The sequence below is a fragment of the Apodemus sylvaticus genome, chromosome 2 (assembly GCF_947179515.1).
Source record: "Apodemus sylvaticus chromosome 2, mApoSyl1.1, whole genome shotgun sequence".
Taxonomy (NCBI): Eukaryota; Metazoa; Chordata; class Mammalia; order Rodentia; family Muridae; genus Apodemus; species Apodemus sylvaticus.
Window position 1 is genome coordinate 59,191,702 of NC_067473.1, and position 16,106 is coordinate 59,207,807.

Here is a 16,106-nt window from a genome sequence, read left to right on the forward strand (position 1 = left end):
GTCAGAGCAAGTAGAAGGAAACTAAGACATCTACGAGTAAACAAAATTTATCAATAGACGGCTGTACTTAGAGATCAACAGTATAACAAATCCACAGTTTTCTTACATTTTCCTTCATCTTGACACCAGGTAAAAATGTCATTAATTGGTTTTTATTATCTACTTTCTCCCTACCAACAACAAAATGGAAACTCATGCCTTAACTCTAAATCAGGAATGAGCAGTTTACAGCCAGTCTCTTGTTTTAGAAACAATGCTTCACTGGGCACAATCTGGTTACTCATTTATACACTGTGTCCACATGCTTTTTTGCTACAATGTCAGAGTGAAGTGTTATAATAGGGATAACAATAGCACAGTGATAGATACAACAACTGCCCAGAAGTCTTAAGATACTTTATGAGACTGACTTTTACTGAAAACTTGCTGGCACCTCATGCATATAAAAAAGAACACCTATCACAAGGCAATGTCACAAACTGTATAGGAGAAATCAGGCAAAGACTCACTGAAGAAGCAAACTGTACACAAGTGACAGTGAAGCCCCTTCTGAGTCACTTGTGTATCTTAACTAAAAGGACATTCCATTTACTACGGGAATATTAACGATTTTAAAACAGTGACTTAAGAATATGTTGTGACAAAATGAAAATAAAGCAGAATCAATCAAGTGACGAGGGGGGACAGAAGCATCTAAGTGGGCACCAACAACCACATCATTTGCAGCACACATGACATTGCTTCTCACTCTGACACCCATGGTGCTTACTCAATTATAGCTATAGAGTAACGAGAAAAGATGGTTCTGGGGATTGACCATAATAGAACTTACTCAAACTTTCTTTCCATACTGAGAAATATTTCTGCAAAGAAATTCTCTATCAGAATAAATTTTAAACTCATGTACAAAGAATGTGATTTAAGACTGTGTGTTTGTGTGTGTGTGTGTGTGTGAATCTTTCATCTTTTAAAACTTGAACCACCTACAAAACTCTTTCTGTAATGAATACTTCAGGAGTTTTTATGGCTCGGCCTGATACATAAGTGATTATAATGCAGTTCATACAGACAGTTAAAATCCCACCACATGCATTTTTCTCCTACTGTTCAATGACAAATTTACATGGAGATCAACCTAAATTTGGAAATCCTTAGACAAAATTTCACTGTAACAGCATGTGAGTGTTAAGTACATGTTCCTTAAAATATAGTGTGAAATGCTATCTAGATTCAAGGTTACCCCAGGAGCTAGAGAGCTGACTCAGTGGGCACACTGCTGCTGTGCGAACATGAGGGCCTGAGTTCAGGACTCTGTGTATGGAAGCAAAATGGAGTATGTTTGGAGAAAACAGTAGGGTACTAACCAAACAGACCCTGTCAAGACATTCGTGTGTACCTCTAGTTGCCACAGGTACATGCACCTTCATATACCCATACACACCATACACACACACTCAGAAAAGATTTCATTTTGAAAAAAAAAATCACTCATAAAACAAAACTTTAAAGTACTAACTGGAAAATAAGTATTTTGTCTGCCCTGCTGAGTATCACTTTAACACTGTTTTTGAATCTCAAAGACAATACTGTCAAGAATCATCAAGTTGTTTATTATAATGGGACTTAATATATATAAATTCCAAATCAAAAGAGATTAAAACTTCATGCTGTTTATAATCTGCATTTAAAGGAGTTCAAATATTTTCTAGATTGACCTGGAATAAAAAGTATCAATGAATGCCCCCCACCTTCTAAGTGAGAAGTATTTCTGCAAAAGTCCAGCACAAGATCCAGCAACAATCTGAGGTCCTCACCTACAAAAGGGAACCGCAGCACTGTGCTTTGGTATCCTCTCCATCCTAATATGGCGCACAGTCAACCTTTTTACTTGTAAACACATGTTTATACTATAAATTAAAAGGAGACAGGAGAAGAAGAAACAAAGAAGATAGGATATTAAGCCTTCAAGTCACCTTTTATACGGCAATGACTACCCTATGGACACTTTCAAAGGAGACTCACTGTTTGAAAATAATATCGGCATCACTGGACAGATTATTATTTTCTAGAACATTCTATAGAGAACAGAAGTAAACCAAAACAAACAAAAGCAACAACAGCAACACAACTACAATGGGGCATGGTGGCAGCTTTAATCCCAGCACTCAGGAAACAGAGGCAGGAAAGTCTCTGTGAGTTCCAAGACGGCCTGGTATACAGAGTGATTTCCAGGATAGTCAGGGCTACAAAGAAAAACCCTGTATCGAAAACAAACAAACAAACAAATACCCCAACTAATAAATTACTTTAATTCCTTGGGCTTCAAACTACTGACCTAAAAGTAGAGTCCTGGAAGTATTTCCTGTGGTCAGCTAAAATTCCCTTTTGAATGTATACTAGCATAGTAAAGCCTCTGGAACATCTTGCAGCAAATGAATCTGCTGATTTACTAATGTAGTTTTCTAACTTAGCTGACTACAGACTCATTTTATTGCAACCATGTCCACAGAAGAGACATTTTATAAGATACATTGAAAAATGCTACTTTAAAGGAATATTGAGTTTTCATCTTTGTCTTTGTCGTTTTAATTTTAACTTGGAAAGTTATTTTGTACTAAACTGGTTATTCAAATGTGTTACTACCTGCATCTCCTCTTTTGTGAAGCTGGCCGCCTCATCTCCCAGTTCATGTAGATACATGCAGTCAGGCTTTGGGCACTGCATGTTCTTTAAGAAATAACTGCAGTACTTTGTGGTACCTAAAGATGCCTGTAGGAAGAAGAGGGAGCAGGAGAAAGAAGACTCAAAATATGAATTGATACCACAATGTCAATTTCCATGATTAATGTTTTTAACTTCACCTAAAAGGAGACACAGAATAAAACATGACTAAGAGCACTAGGAAGCTGAAGTATTACTGGTGATTATACTGTAGTTTACTTAGAAGATCTAGAGAAAACAGATATGGTTTCCAGAATTTACAAATTCAAATCTTCTCTGGGTACCTGCTGCGAGTTTAAGTTGTACAGAAGAGAGATTCATTTTCCTAACTCTGCTATCCCTCTTCCATTTACACTGGTTGGGATTATTTGCCCAAACATAAACCAGCAAGTCAGAACTATTATCTTTTTCTGATGAGAACAGTTCTATTTTCATAAAATAAGAAAAACATGAAAGTCAGATTTTTAAAGGATTATCTCCTAAATAATGTATATTACCAGTAAATAAAATAGGGCCCTACTACATTAGTACTAAATAATTTGTGTATCACAGGCTAGTATGGAAACCTAAAAGACAAATCTTTAAAATGCCTTCAAAATTACTGTTTAAATGCCAGACACTTTGCTTCTTTCCAATCTTACCCCTTCCTCTTAAAGGACAGAAATTAAAAAAAAAAAAAAAAAAATCAAGAGAAACACATTACCTTTAGTGTCCTGCCATCTACCACCACATTGTTGACACACTGTATTGCTCTGAGAGCATCTTCTGACCGGATATAGGTTACATAAGCACTGGCACTTGGACCCTAAAGTGAAGCACATCCCATTCCACTGTTATTAGTTTCAAATTAATACTGAAAAAGAAAAGTATTTTACAACCTGCCTACAAAATTCTAAGGGTATTTTGTTATTACTACTGTTGTTCATGATAACGGCAATCAATAACTAGAAGTAGTTTTTGATAATGTTCCCTTTTCTAGCTCATTAAAAGCTGTAAGTGGATTATAACACATATTTTAAAAAAAATAGTATCTTCCCTTTTTTCCTCCTTATTTTTTAAAAGTAGCTTATCAAAGTTTCAAAAAGTTTAAAAGTGAAACTTTAAAATTTAAAGATGCTATATCAAAGTAAATACTCTAAAAAATAAATATTACCTATACAAGTTCTTAACTAATGTCAGTATGACGATGTTGCTCTATTAAGTTTTCAATATCTAAACTTCTTTCTGATTCAAAATCATTATCTAATGATCAGGTAGCCTGGTAGCAAACTATGTCCCCACTACCATCCTTTAATCCCATCAGTTAATTTTTGTTTTCTATTTCCCTCTCATTCTGTCAAGTAATTTCACTCTACGTCTGGCAGAATCAAATAAACTTAGATCTCCCCAGCCCACCAAGAGCGGCCACTGCACTGTTTAACCCCTTCGAGCCTCAGCTTTCCAACTGCAGAAAGCAAGTTTTCCTTCTGACAGCCCAGGTCAAGCCCAGACCTAGGGAGAAAGGCAAAAATCCCTATAATGAGTTACCTGTGAGCCTGCATATGATGTGCTATTATTGATGACAACTTTATGTATTTTACCAAACTTCCCAAAATACTCTGGTCGTTTTAAAACCTGTAAGAGAAGAAGAAATAAGGCATAAACTGTCCCTGCTTTAATCATCTTTATCCTTATAATGGGGACATTTAACATCCCTTGAAAATAAAAACACAATGGTAATTTTTAAAGTTTCTAATTAATGTAACTACGTCCTAAGAGCATTTATGCAGTTAAATTACAGAATTTTTTAAAAAAGAAATCTAAGAGCTATTCTTTTTTGAAACACTCTATAGGAACTAAAACTTAACAAGTTTTGCATTATTATGTTCTAATATTTGCATCAATAATCTATGGAATATTACCTTCATAGAATTCAACTGTATTGTCACTAAGAGATGATTTTTATGAGGTAGTAATGATCAAAATTATATTCAAGAACAGAGAAACAAAGAACAGGCATGAGCAATGACATTTATGTCTCATAAATCTATTGCATATTATACTAAGCCACTGTTTATAAGTTCCAAACATGCTAACAGTGTCCCCTCAACTTCCTATGCTTTATGATTTATCACTGTGTGTATAATTTCCCATATCAGTAAATTTTATTTTGTAATAGTCTCATAGATTGTTCCCTTGTCACAATCTTTCCTGCTAAGTTACCTTTGGAAAACTTATATTTCTTCATCTAATTACCTAAGTTACTTCTTAGTGGATACTTCCCTCATATCTCTCTCACTTCTATTATTTTGTTATTTGATTACAACAGTATTCTTCTAGATTTTCTGGTTTTTTTAAATTGTTTTTTTTCGAGACAGGGCTTCTCTGTGTAGCCCTGGCTGTCCTGGAACTCACTTTACAGACTAGGTTGGCCTCTTCTAGATTTTCTTACGAACTTGTATAACCTTGGTTTTGGTTAATATGATCAGAATTTTACATGATACAAAATCTCTCCCATGACTTATAATTACCTCAACATTAATTTTTGTTCTTTTCCTAGAACTTTAAACACAGCAACCTCTTTCTGTGCTGTGCTATTAATTCTTAGCAGTATCCAACTTAATACACACTAACCTCACTATAGTTTGGGTTGTTACAAATGTAAGGTTAGATACAGACAAAAAGTGACACACTGGGTTTCCCCCTTTTCCCCTCTTGACTGACAGAACAATAACAGTAGCTAATGAAATGACACCTCATTCCCATACTGTTTCAGAGTTAAAACATGGAGAAGAAAACTGTCTTGAGAGAGGTTTTCTGGCCAGTAGGATCTGAAACTGAATTCAGGAGTCCAGCTGGAAGAACAGCAACAGCCTCACAGCTAGAACACCTGCTCCCCAAGGCTGGCAGCACACAGCTGTTCTGCAGCAGCAGTTCTTTCATGAGCTTCTAGCTGCAGTTCCCAATGAAGGAAGCCCTGACAGGGCCACTTTAGAGACCTGTGGAAGTTTTATTTGGGAGACTTTAAAGTAAGAAGGAAACACCGTGGCATTCAGAAGATGAAAGCCAGAGATTCTTCCATGGCTCAAACTAGCCCTACCCAATAGTGGTTCCTGGATACCTTCTGAATGTCCCATAAGACATGCATGTCCCATAATGATGTGATGTCCCAGAAGACATGATGTCCATTTATAGTTAAGGGAAGCTAGAAAGTTCATATTATACCTAAAGTATTTCCTCAGTTTTGACATAAATTGAATTTATAGATAATATGTAAATATGAAGTGACTATACATACTTTGAAATTTTACTAGTTGTTTTATAGAAATCTTATCATTTCATGGTACTTAGGTTGCCAAAACATATACTTTAACAATCTATAATTTTAACTGCCACATTCAGTGATTCTACAAATAGGTTATTTGTAGTGTAAAAACAGTACTCCAAGAAACTTAATATTAGCACAAATCATTTGAAAGACAAAAAAGAAATTCAGATTCTATAGGTCTAAGGCAGAGGCTAAGAACTGATAGAGTAATTTCCAAAGTGATACTAATGCTTCTGGCTTAAAAGGCCATAGATAACAGGTAGGTTCGAGAGTGCCTATGCCCAAGCACTTACATACAGAAAAGGTCTTTTCATCATTGTTTCCTGGATATATATGTTTTCAAATATATAGGGAAAGAAATTATACCATCAAAATTTATTTCTAAGTGTATTAGTGATTACTTAAAACACTGAATTGTTCCAGTTAGTAAGTCTTTTCAAGGAAAGTGGAATGTCTTTTTGAGACTTTGCTCATAGTTGTAGTTTTTAATCTAAGTGTCCTATTCATATGTATACTTGCTGACTTGTCTCAAGAAGTTCTTCATCCTTGTCTTTTGAAGATATTCTATGCATGGATGTCTTTATTTTTCTCTTCTATGAAACATGCTATTTCCTGAAACTGGAATATAGGTATCCCCTCTGGTGCAAGAGTATTTAGGGCACAAGGGAGCGTAAGAGCTTAGACTAGTGCAAGGAGACCTGTGTTATTCTCATTAAGACAGAGAATCCAGTGGCCTATGTGGCTGGGGAGGTAATCTGTCATAAAGTCATGCAGGTCCTTCTAAGGGATCTGAATTTTACTCTGATTAAGAAGTAGAAGACTGTAAGAAAGTAAAGAGGACAATCTGTTTGGCCATGGAATAGAGCATAAGCTTATAGGAGTACAGGCAAGGGCAAACTTGGGGGACCATTATTTGGTGCCTGTGTCAAAAGTTCTTGATGGGTTGGGTTAACTGAGGTCATCAAGAAAAAGATGGGTAATATTTCGTTCAAGAGTTGTGTTTCTGCTTGTACAATGGAAGTAATTTGGGAGCTCTGGAAAGTTACCAAATCAAGTCTAATTCAACTACTCTATGCCACACAAGAATGCATGGTAAAATGTAAATGAATGTGATCTAACAACAACAACAAAAAAAGGTGTTTTATATAGTATTAGCTTGTGGATAATGAACCACTTTTGGAGTTGAAGACCACTGCTTTAGGGAAATAGTTTCTGGCAAATAACTTGATAAAACATCTTCATGGCAAATAAGATAGGTATAAAATTACACTGACAAACCCATCTGATACCAAAATGGTACATGTCATTCTATTCTTGAAAAACTCTAACAGCTTTGTAGTACTTTTAGAATAAAATGTACACTCCTCAGCACTGTTGGCAAAGCCTTCATAGTAACTAAGTGCCACTCAATTGATTACAACCACTAAACTCTAATCTCCCAAAGACTTTATAAAGAGGACTTTCTCATTCAAAAGCATTTGGGCATTCCCTGTGCAGGAAGCACTTCACCCCAAAGACAGTGAAGACCAATATGCCTTCCCAGCAATGGTATGCTGCTATCCCTATGTACCACTAAAGCCACACAGTGTCCCTCACACAAGACTGTTACCTCTGCAGATAAGCAGGCACTGTTTCGCAGACTCTGCATGCTCAGTATCTGACATAGTGCCTGCACAGATAGGTAATCTGTAGATTTTTAAATAAAAAAACTTAACCATGTAAGTAGTAAGTGAAAAGAATTATATAAAAATCTAGGTGTGGTGGCTCACAACACAGAAAGCTGAGACAGCGATTTTAATAGTTTAAGGCAAATATCAACAATAGACTCTAGCCTTAAAAAACAAAAACAGAAATATGGATGAAACATCAATAACATCAAATAGGCTTTTACAGCAAAGGAAATGCAAAAAACTTAAATATTCTATATTAACACGAATTCTAGATTTTGGCTAAACCACTGATAAAATGAAGGCAATATTCTTTGGGGACACAATTAAATATTTATGAACACTACCAAAGACGAACAAAAGGTGACAATCAGATGCTGCACAAGTGAATAAGGAATGGATTAACAAAGCAATCATCAGGACAAGAACACACCCAAATAGGAGAAGACCTACCATAACAAACAAGCCACTCAACGTCTTTGCCTCAGTTTCTAGTTTATAAATGAATGGTTGTGCAGACAGACTTTTGAATGCACTCTACAACTACCATACTCCTGGGACACTACTTGACCTTATTTGCTCTCTAGCTAATACTATTAATTCTCAAAGCTGATCGTAATTATCCTTTTCTTGTGGAGGTGTTTTGGCTTGTTTTTTGTATGTGTGTTTTCTCTGCATATATGTACGCTCACCAAGTACATGCAGTGCCCTCAGAGCCAGAAAAGGGGTCAGATCCCTTGGAACTGGAGTTAAAGATGATTGTGAGCCACCATGTGGGTGCTGGGAACCAAACTCAGATCCTCTGCAAGAGCAATAAGTGCTCTTAATTGCTGAACCATCTCTCCAGCCTCCAACTTCTCTTTTTGTAAATGCTCAGAAATGTGTGAGCACTTGAATTCTGTCTTCTCCACTAGCCTGTAAACTTCCTATTGAGTATAGTTTGTTCGGCTTGCTACCTAATTTATCTTCAGTATCAAACATTGTATGTATCCACAAAAATAAAAATTTAATTAGGAATGAATATTTCCTCAAACCTGAAATTTTAGGACTTTTAAGATGTATAATTACCTCTTAATTGTCATCAAATTGCCATAGCTCCTAATTTTTTTCTATTGACTAATAAAATACATCTAATAATCTACTTCTAGATGTGGCCCCACACTGTTTCCAATACTAGAGATAAACTAAAGATATATAAACAAAAAACAAAATAACAACAACAACAAGCTAAGCCTGGAACCCATAAAAAGGCAAAAGAGAACCAGCTCCAAAGTTATTCTGTGACCTCCACATCATGAATGTATGCACTCTCAATAGCATGCAAGCAAACACACACACAGACACACACACACACACACACACACACACACAGAGAGAGAGAGAGAGAGAGAGAGAGAGAGACAGACAGAGAGACAGAGAGAGATAGAGAGACAAAGACAGAACATTTTCTTAAGAACAGTGATGAATGGGTCAAAGAGACAAATTAGAGCAAAATTTTAGTCATGTTCAAGGGAGGTGGTCACAGGATAGGTAGGATTCTGTCTGCCTGAGGAAAGCAGAAAAATGGAAGCTTACAAACAGAAGGGAAGAAATGAAATGACTGCTGAAGTGATACTGTGGGTCTAAAATGAACTCTTTCGTTAATATTTCCTTTCCTGTTTAAAAGGTTTTATTATGGTTTCTTGTGACAGGATCTTACTTCGTTAGTTCAGGATGGCCCGGCAGTCATTAGGTAGCCAGGTTAGACTCAAACCCATGATCCCCCTGCTTTAATATCCCGAATGCTCAGATGACAGGTATGAACTCTTGACCAATCCCTTTGCAAAGAAGCAGGTCTCTTGACCATGACATAAAACACTCCCACATCCCCTGGCCCTTGGTTCCTGTGTGTGGTAGGGCAGAGGGCAGGAGAGGGGAGCAGGACGTGCCATGGCCCACGTACATGTAGAGGTCAGAGGTCAGCCCGGCAGAGCTAATGCTCTCCTACATTACACGGGCCCCGGGGACTGAGTCCAGGGCAGAAGGCTTCCACAGCACCCACCCTTACTCCCTGAGCCGTCATGGTGATCCAGACCCCAGTAATTATTGAGTTGCATCCATTTCTAATGCTCATGAGGTTGTTCCTAGAAATAGCTCCCTAAGATTCTCCTCTATTGATTCAGAAGAATTTTAAAGCCTTAGTACAAACTCATCAATCAGTGAACATATATTTTTCTAGTCTTTACAAAAAGAGACAGTAGGTTTAGTTATGGTTAGATATAAAGTTATCCCCCAGAAGATCATATACTGAAGGCCTGGTCTGCAGCTGGTATATATGAAAACTATGGCCTAGTCAGTGGTCACTTTGCTGCTGACCTCATAACTGAATGATCACTGGGAAGTGGTACAAGCTATGTGAAGTGGGTCCCATGCAGAGGAAGTGGGTCTCTGAGGTGTACCTTTGAAAAGTATCTTGTTCCCAGCCTTATTTTGTCAGTCTTTCTGCCTTTTCACTGCATGAGATGAGTAGCCTCTTCTGTCACACTCAGCTTCTGGAAGGATGATCTATCTAACCTTAAGCCCATAGCAATGGAGGTAGCTAACAATGGACTAAAACCTCAGACAGAAACTATGAACCCAAATAAATCTTGTGTTAAGTGCACTCTACTACCCAGGTAGGTATTTGCCAGTTAGAAAAAAGCTGCTGGAAATGGCCTAGTAGAGTGCTCTACTCCAGAGCTAATCCCTGGCATCACGAGGAACACCACCCCAAACTCAAGGACTCATTTTAGAAGACTCCAAATTAAGCTCTCTCCTACTGAAGCAAACATTCTAGCTGACACAGCTTCAACTTTCCTTCCCAACAATCTTGTAAGCCTTTCATGGTATAGTGGAATTAAAATTTAACAGATACATATGCAAAGCCCACCAGAAAGCATGAGCTCAAGGTGCCTCTGATAAGCCTAACTGGAGGAGAAAAAGAGATAGGTCAAGAGCCATCAACTGAATCGCATTTCACTTAAATTCTCCTTTCCCTAAATTTGCTTAGAGTGACAAAAGTAAAGAATGGTGATAAAGTACAGCAGTTCTGAATGAACAAGAGTTACTACTTGGGGTAACTGAGTTTGACCCCAGAACCCACACAGTGGAAGGAGAGAACTAAGTCCTGCAAACTCCTCTTCTGACCTTCACACATACACTGAGACGCACGCACGCACGCATACTACAACTTGGACAGCTGGTTAAGATTTCTTATTAGGTTCAAGTAACTTTGTCTTCAATTACTTAGTCCACACTGCCACAGGAAAGGGAAAGGGAAAACAAAACAAACAAAAAAAATAACCCCAAACCTATTCACAACTCAGATTAGCCTTAAGGGTGACAGGATCATTTTCCATTTCACAAGCTACCATCATTAAAAGAATTTTTAGTTGCTGAGATTATAGGAGTGTACCACCATCACCTAGCTTTGGCCACTGGTTTGTAAACATTATTAAAAATTACTATTATTCATACTTTCTCCAAAACTATTATTTTCAGAAGAGTCTTACAATTTAACAGGGCCAACTATTATTCTCAGATAAGACGGACAAACACAGTAAGACCATCACACTGACAGTGAAGGCAGAAGAGGACTTACTTCTGGGTCTGCTAGGCGTTGTGACAGACCTACAACAAACACAAGGTTTTTTTGTACAACACGTACACTAGCCAAATGTTTTCGATTTTCTGAGATTTTCTGTTTTCTCTCATTTTGTTTCTGTTTTTTCTCATTCTTTATCCTTTGCAATTCTTCCTGGGAAAGTGGTTTGTAAACTGCTGGGTCTTCTGGATATGGCTATAAGTATAACAAACAAGATAAAGTCAAAATTAAATAAATAGAAAACTGAATAAATGATAAATATCCAATTCTGAATGGCAGGTGTGTGACTGCTAGTTTCCCTCCTTCTGACAGTTTCAACTGCTTTAAACTGTATTTTTATTTAATAAAACTTAAAAGTTCTAAAGCTTATTTTTTAAAGCTTAACAGAGAGCACATTTATGAACACAAATGTCAAAACAATAAAACCAACTACTCAATCTTGGTATTCCTATAACACCTTGCACAGTTCTTAGATAATTATGTTACTAAGATGCGTATAAAAAGACAAAGTAATTCTTTCAACAAAATATGGATTTTTAGATATTATAATCAGCAAACATATAAGGATATCCTACTATGTGCTAAAATATTAAGTTCTATACTTGTTTATATGTTCAGGTATGTGTACATGTGTACCTCATGTCTTTGGGGCAGAGTTTCTTAGTGAATCTGAAGCTCACTGGTGGCTCTCCTAGCAGGCCAGCAAGCTCCAGGAGCCTTCCCCAACTCTCAGGTGCAAGTCATAGAAACATCCCTGTCTTCTACCAGGATGCTCAGGCTCCAACCCTGGTGCTCAGGAATGCATAGTGGGTTGCATTGACCTACTAAACCACATCCTCAGCCCATATCCTTTTTGACTTTGTTTTTTTGTTTTTAAATATATTCTTAGTCTAATAGAAAAAAACACGGAACATAAATATTTGTCAAATTTAGTTCTAATATTGTCTGGTCATAGGCCCTTAAAGAACTCAGTCCCTAAACCTCAGGATTCTCATGTATAAATTGCAAATAATCCTAATAATTGATGTAAAGATTAAATAATACTCATAAAACAATTATCATTGTGCCCTCAAAAAAATACTAGCAATCTCTATATGTTTTTGTCTTTTCTTCTCACAATGGTATTATTTTCCTTCTTTCAGCGAATATCAGAGTCACTGGAGGAACAAGAGTGCCAGGCTTTGAATTCCAGCCAACCTGCTCTAAAACCTTATGACCATTCTGACCTGGCCTTCTCATCTGTAAAGTGAGAATCCCATTTAACCAGGGGATTTCTGTGGAAGTAAAAAGTTAAAATATTCCCCACACAAGTAACTGAAGAATCAGTTATCAGTACTACTAATAATGCAATAAATGAAAGGCAGTCACTTAAAATGAAGTAAAGATCCCAGGGATGATGTGATGATTAATTTTCAATCCCAATCTGACAAACCTCTGGGCATGTCTCTAACAGTGTTTCCACAAAGGACTAAGGAGGGCCTATCCTAATGTGGATGGCACCATCTCATGAACTGGGATACACAACTAAATAAAAAGAGCAAAGGTCAACTGAGTGCCAGAATGTCCCTCTCTGCTTCCAAACCCTGGTAAACACCTCTCTTATTTAGTACTAGAAAACTAAAGCAAAATCGCCCACATAGGAATAGAGACCATGTTTGTCTAGTTCCATATTATCATATCCAAACCCATTAGCTCTTTACCAACTGTCTCAATCAGTAAGCATCAAGATTGTGTCTATCTCCTTATTCAGAGAGAGTATATGACTTTATAGACGTCAAATAGCTAGTTAACACAACAAAGACAACATCTGGCCCTGACTCTCAATCAACTGATTTTCATATCTTAAAGATCACACTATGTCTATTTTAAAACCAATCACTCATATTCATGGGGAAAAAAATTATACAGTTCATACTTGACAGTAAAAAAATCCTATAAAGCAAAATAAAGTTGCTTTGAAGCACTTACCTTTCTACATGCAGGACAAAGCCCGTTCTCATCAGTGCGAATTCGATGCCAACAAAATCGGCATATCTGGTAGCCACAGGTGCAAGGGAAAAAGTTAATATCGTCTATTTCCAAGGGCTCCATGCAAAGAGGGCATTCCACAGGGTCTTCCTTTCCATCAGGACTGCGAGACATCTTCACGTTTATTTGACAGCAGCAAAAGTTTATAATAATTTAAGGGAGAAGGTAATTCAGCACTGAGAGTTAAAATATAGAACTCTGAAGACCTGCAAGAAAAGAAATTAAAAAGATACCATTCACTACAGGAAAAAGACTAACTTTTTGCTAAAATCAAGGACAGATTTCAGGAAATTTCTGCATATCAAGAAAAAAGAACTGGCATTATTAAGTTTCAGATGCAAGAGAAATGTAAAAGAATTCCCATTTTGTTTTGTTTTTCCAGCTAAGACATTTAATGCTGATCTAAACACTGTTTATAACACATTTTAGGAAAAAATAAAATAAGATGCATCTTCAGCTTTAAAATATCCCTGAGATCAATGAAATGGCTCTGTAGGTAAAAATGGTTTGCTATGAGAGCCCTGCTGACCTGAGCACAATCTCCAGGGCACAAAGTGGGAAAGGTGACTCCGTAAAGTTTTCCTTTGACCCCCCACCCCCCCACACACACCATTACATGTGCATGCCAGCATACTCAATCTCTTTTATAATAATAATTAATAATAATAATAATAATAAGTTGAAAACCATGCAAACTGAACTATTTATCTTTCACTTAAAAGCTAATACTACCACCTATCTAAAGGATATGCCAAAAATGTATCACAATTTACTAAGGGAACCAATAAAAATGAGATTTAAACAGTTATAGTTACAAACTAATATTATCTGGTATTGCCAGAAAAATATAGTTTGAAACTAAACATGCATAGCATAACTGTTTACAACTATGTAATACTATGCCAGTAAATACTATGCCAGTAAGTAGAAACTGCTGAGCAAATAGATTTATAAAGCATTCCTATAGTAAGTGCTACAACAAGCCTGTAAGAAATCAGAGAACAAGTAGATCTTTGTATTCAAATCATGCTTTGTGAAATGTGAATTCTTTTTAAGTTATGGAACCACAGTTAACAATTCCACACTAAAAGCATGCTGGAATTACTATTTGCAGGTCAGACTGGAAAAGCTGTAAACTAACCTACATCCCGATATAGTTCCTCAACAAAATCACATCATAATGGTTTAAAGACAACACATGTATTATGACAATGTGCTTCTAAAGGTTACTGAAGAGTACTTAAAAATAACTGACATTTTTTGAGGGAAAAATATGATGACTAGCCTTATTAGATACTCAACTGTCTTAGATGAAGCTGTAACTTATTACACAAAAGTAGAGAAAACATCAAAGAAACCAAAAACTAAGAAATAGGCCCATGGATAAATAATAAAATTTTAATTTCTAACAGAAATCACAATACTAATCAATATAGATGGGATGCACCATTTTATAAATATTAAGAAACACTGGTACATTTCTAACTTATACTACAATAAAATAAACCTCTGTGCATTAGTGGCACAAGTTTTCATCTCAGGACTCAGGTCTCAGAGTTTGAAGCCAGTCTTGTCTACACAGAGAGTTCCAAGGACAGCCAGGGCTACACAGAAAAACATGTCTTGAAAAACCAAAATAAATAAATAAAGTAATACCCAAAGGTGACTGGGTATCTGATCTGATATAGTAAACTACTAAAATGTTAGAAAAACAAATAGGTGGTTTTTTTCCCCCAAATTAAGCCTAGTTCATCCAAAATGAGAACCCATAAAAAGACACAATTGACTTACTAACATGAAAAGAACAAAATTAAAGACAAGTAACCTAGGTTTGGTTCAAAGTACCCACACAGCTCTTAAACATCCATAACTCCAATTCCAGATGATCCAATACCCTCTTCTGGCTTTTGAGGGTATCAAACACACATGAAATCTTTAAAAGTAGACAAACAGACAGATAGACAGATGGATAAAAGCCTTTTTTAAATTTAATATACTGCCTATGAAAGAAGCTCTTCTACATAAATACTTATATATACCAGGCATTATATTATGTTCAGCAATCATTATATCAAAGAGCAAAATACGGAACACAGCATCCACCAAAGGGGAGATGATTAATAGTCAGATACAGCAATAAAGCTGGGAATGCTTATAATCCCAGCATGAGTAAGCAGAGGCAGGATGATACGAGAATGCTGCTATAGGCCACCTAGGGCTATAGTGTGAAAACCTGGCTTTAAAAAAAAGAAAGACAGCAATTTAGGAAGTTTAAGTTGACTTAGAAAGAGATCTATTCTTTATTAAGGCTTTAAAAAGAACAAGCTGGAGAATTACTATCGAACTCTTTCTCTATATAATAAGCCCTGTATATATAAACTTGGCTTGAATTAAAAGACTGCATCTATTTATACTGTACTACAGACACATACTGCAAATTACAGCTTTCTAGAACTATGTATGACGGATGAAAATCCTAAAGAAGTGACTCACAAGAAATGCATGTAAATAGTATGTGCTATTTATTCCTAAGGTCAGAGATAGTTTGCTTCCTCTTTAAGTGTTCTTCTATTTTTGAACTTGCAGAAATGAATACATGCTTTCCTAATAAGAAAAACATTAAAACTTTATAACTAAAAGACAAAAAAGAATAAAATGATTGATGAGACCAAAACCAAACCAAATCACAAAAGCAAACATATAACTGACAATCACCAAGCCCCCTTAATGTCCTCTCAGAAGGCGGCTAAATTTAAGAAAT

The 16,106-nt window shown here is 36.4% G+C and overlaps 1 protein-coding gene across 6 annotated transcripts in view; it reads right to left on the minus strand.

Annotated features, from left to right (window-relative positions):
- Cnot4 (CCR4-NOT transcription complex subunit 4) overlaps positions 1-16,106 on the minus strand; it is a 106,375-nt gene that overhangs the window by 43,482 nt on the left and 46,787 nt on the right. For all 6 annotated transcript variants that reach the window (XM_052173435.1, XM_052173433.1, XM_052173434.1 and 3 more), the window contains exons 2-6: positions 13,286-13,551; positions 11,315-11,512; positions 4,249-4,335; positions 3,425-3,526; positions 2,644-2,769 (exon numbers count right to left, since the gene is read on the minus strand). In XM_052173435.1, coding sequence (XP_052029395.1) covers positions 2,644-2,769; positions 3,425-3,526; positions 4,249-4,335; positions 11,315-11,512; positions 13,286-13,459 — 687 coding nt within the window. In that variant the 5' untranslated portion in view covers positions 13,460-13,551. The remainder of the gene's footprint in view (positions 1-2,643; positions 2,770-3,424; positions 3,527-4,248; positions 4,336-11,314; positions 11,513-13,285; positions 13,552-16,106) is intronic.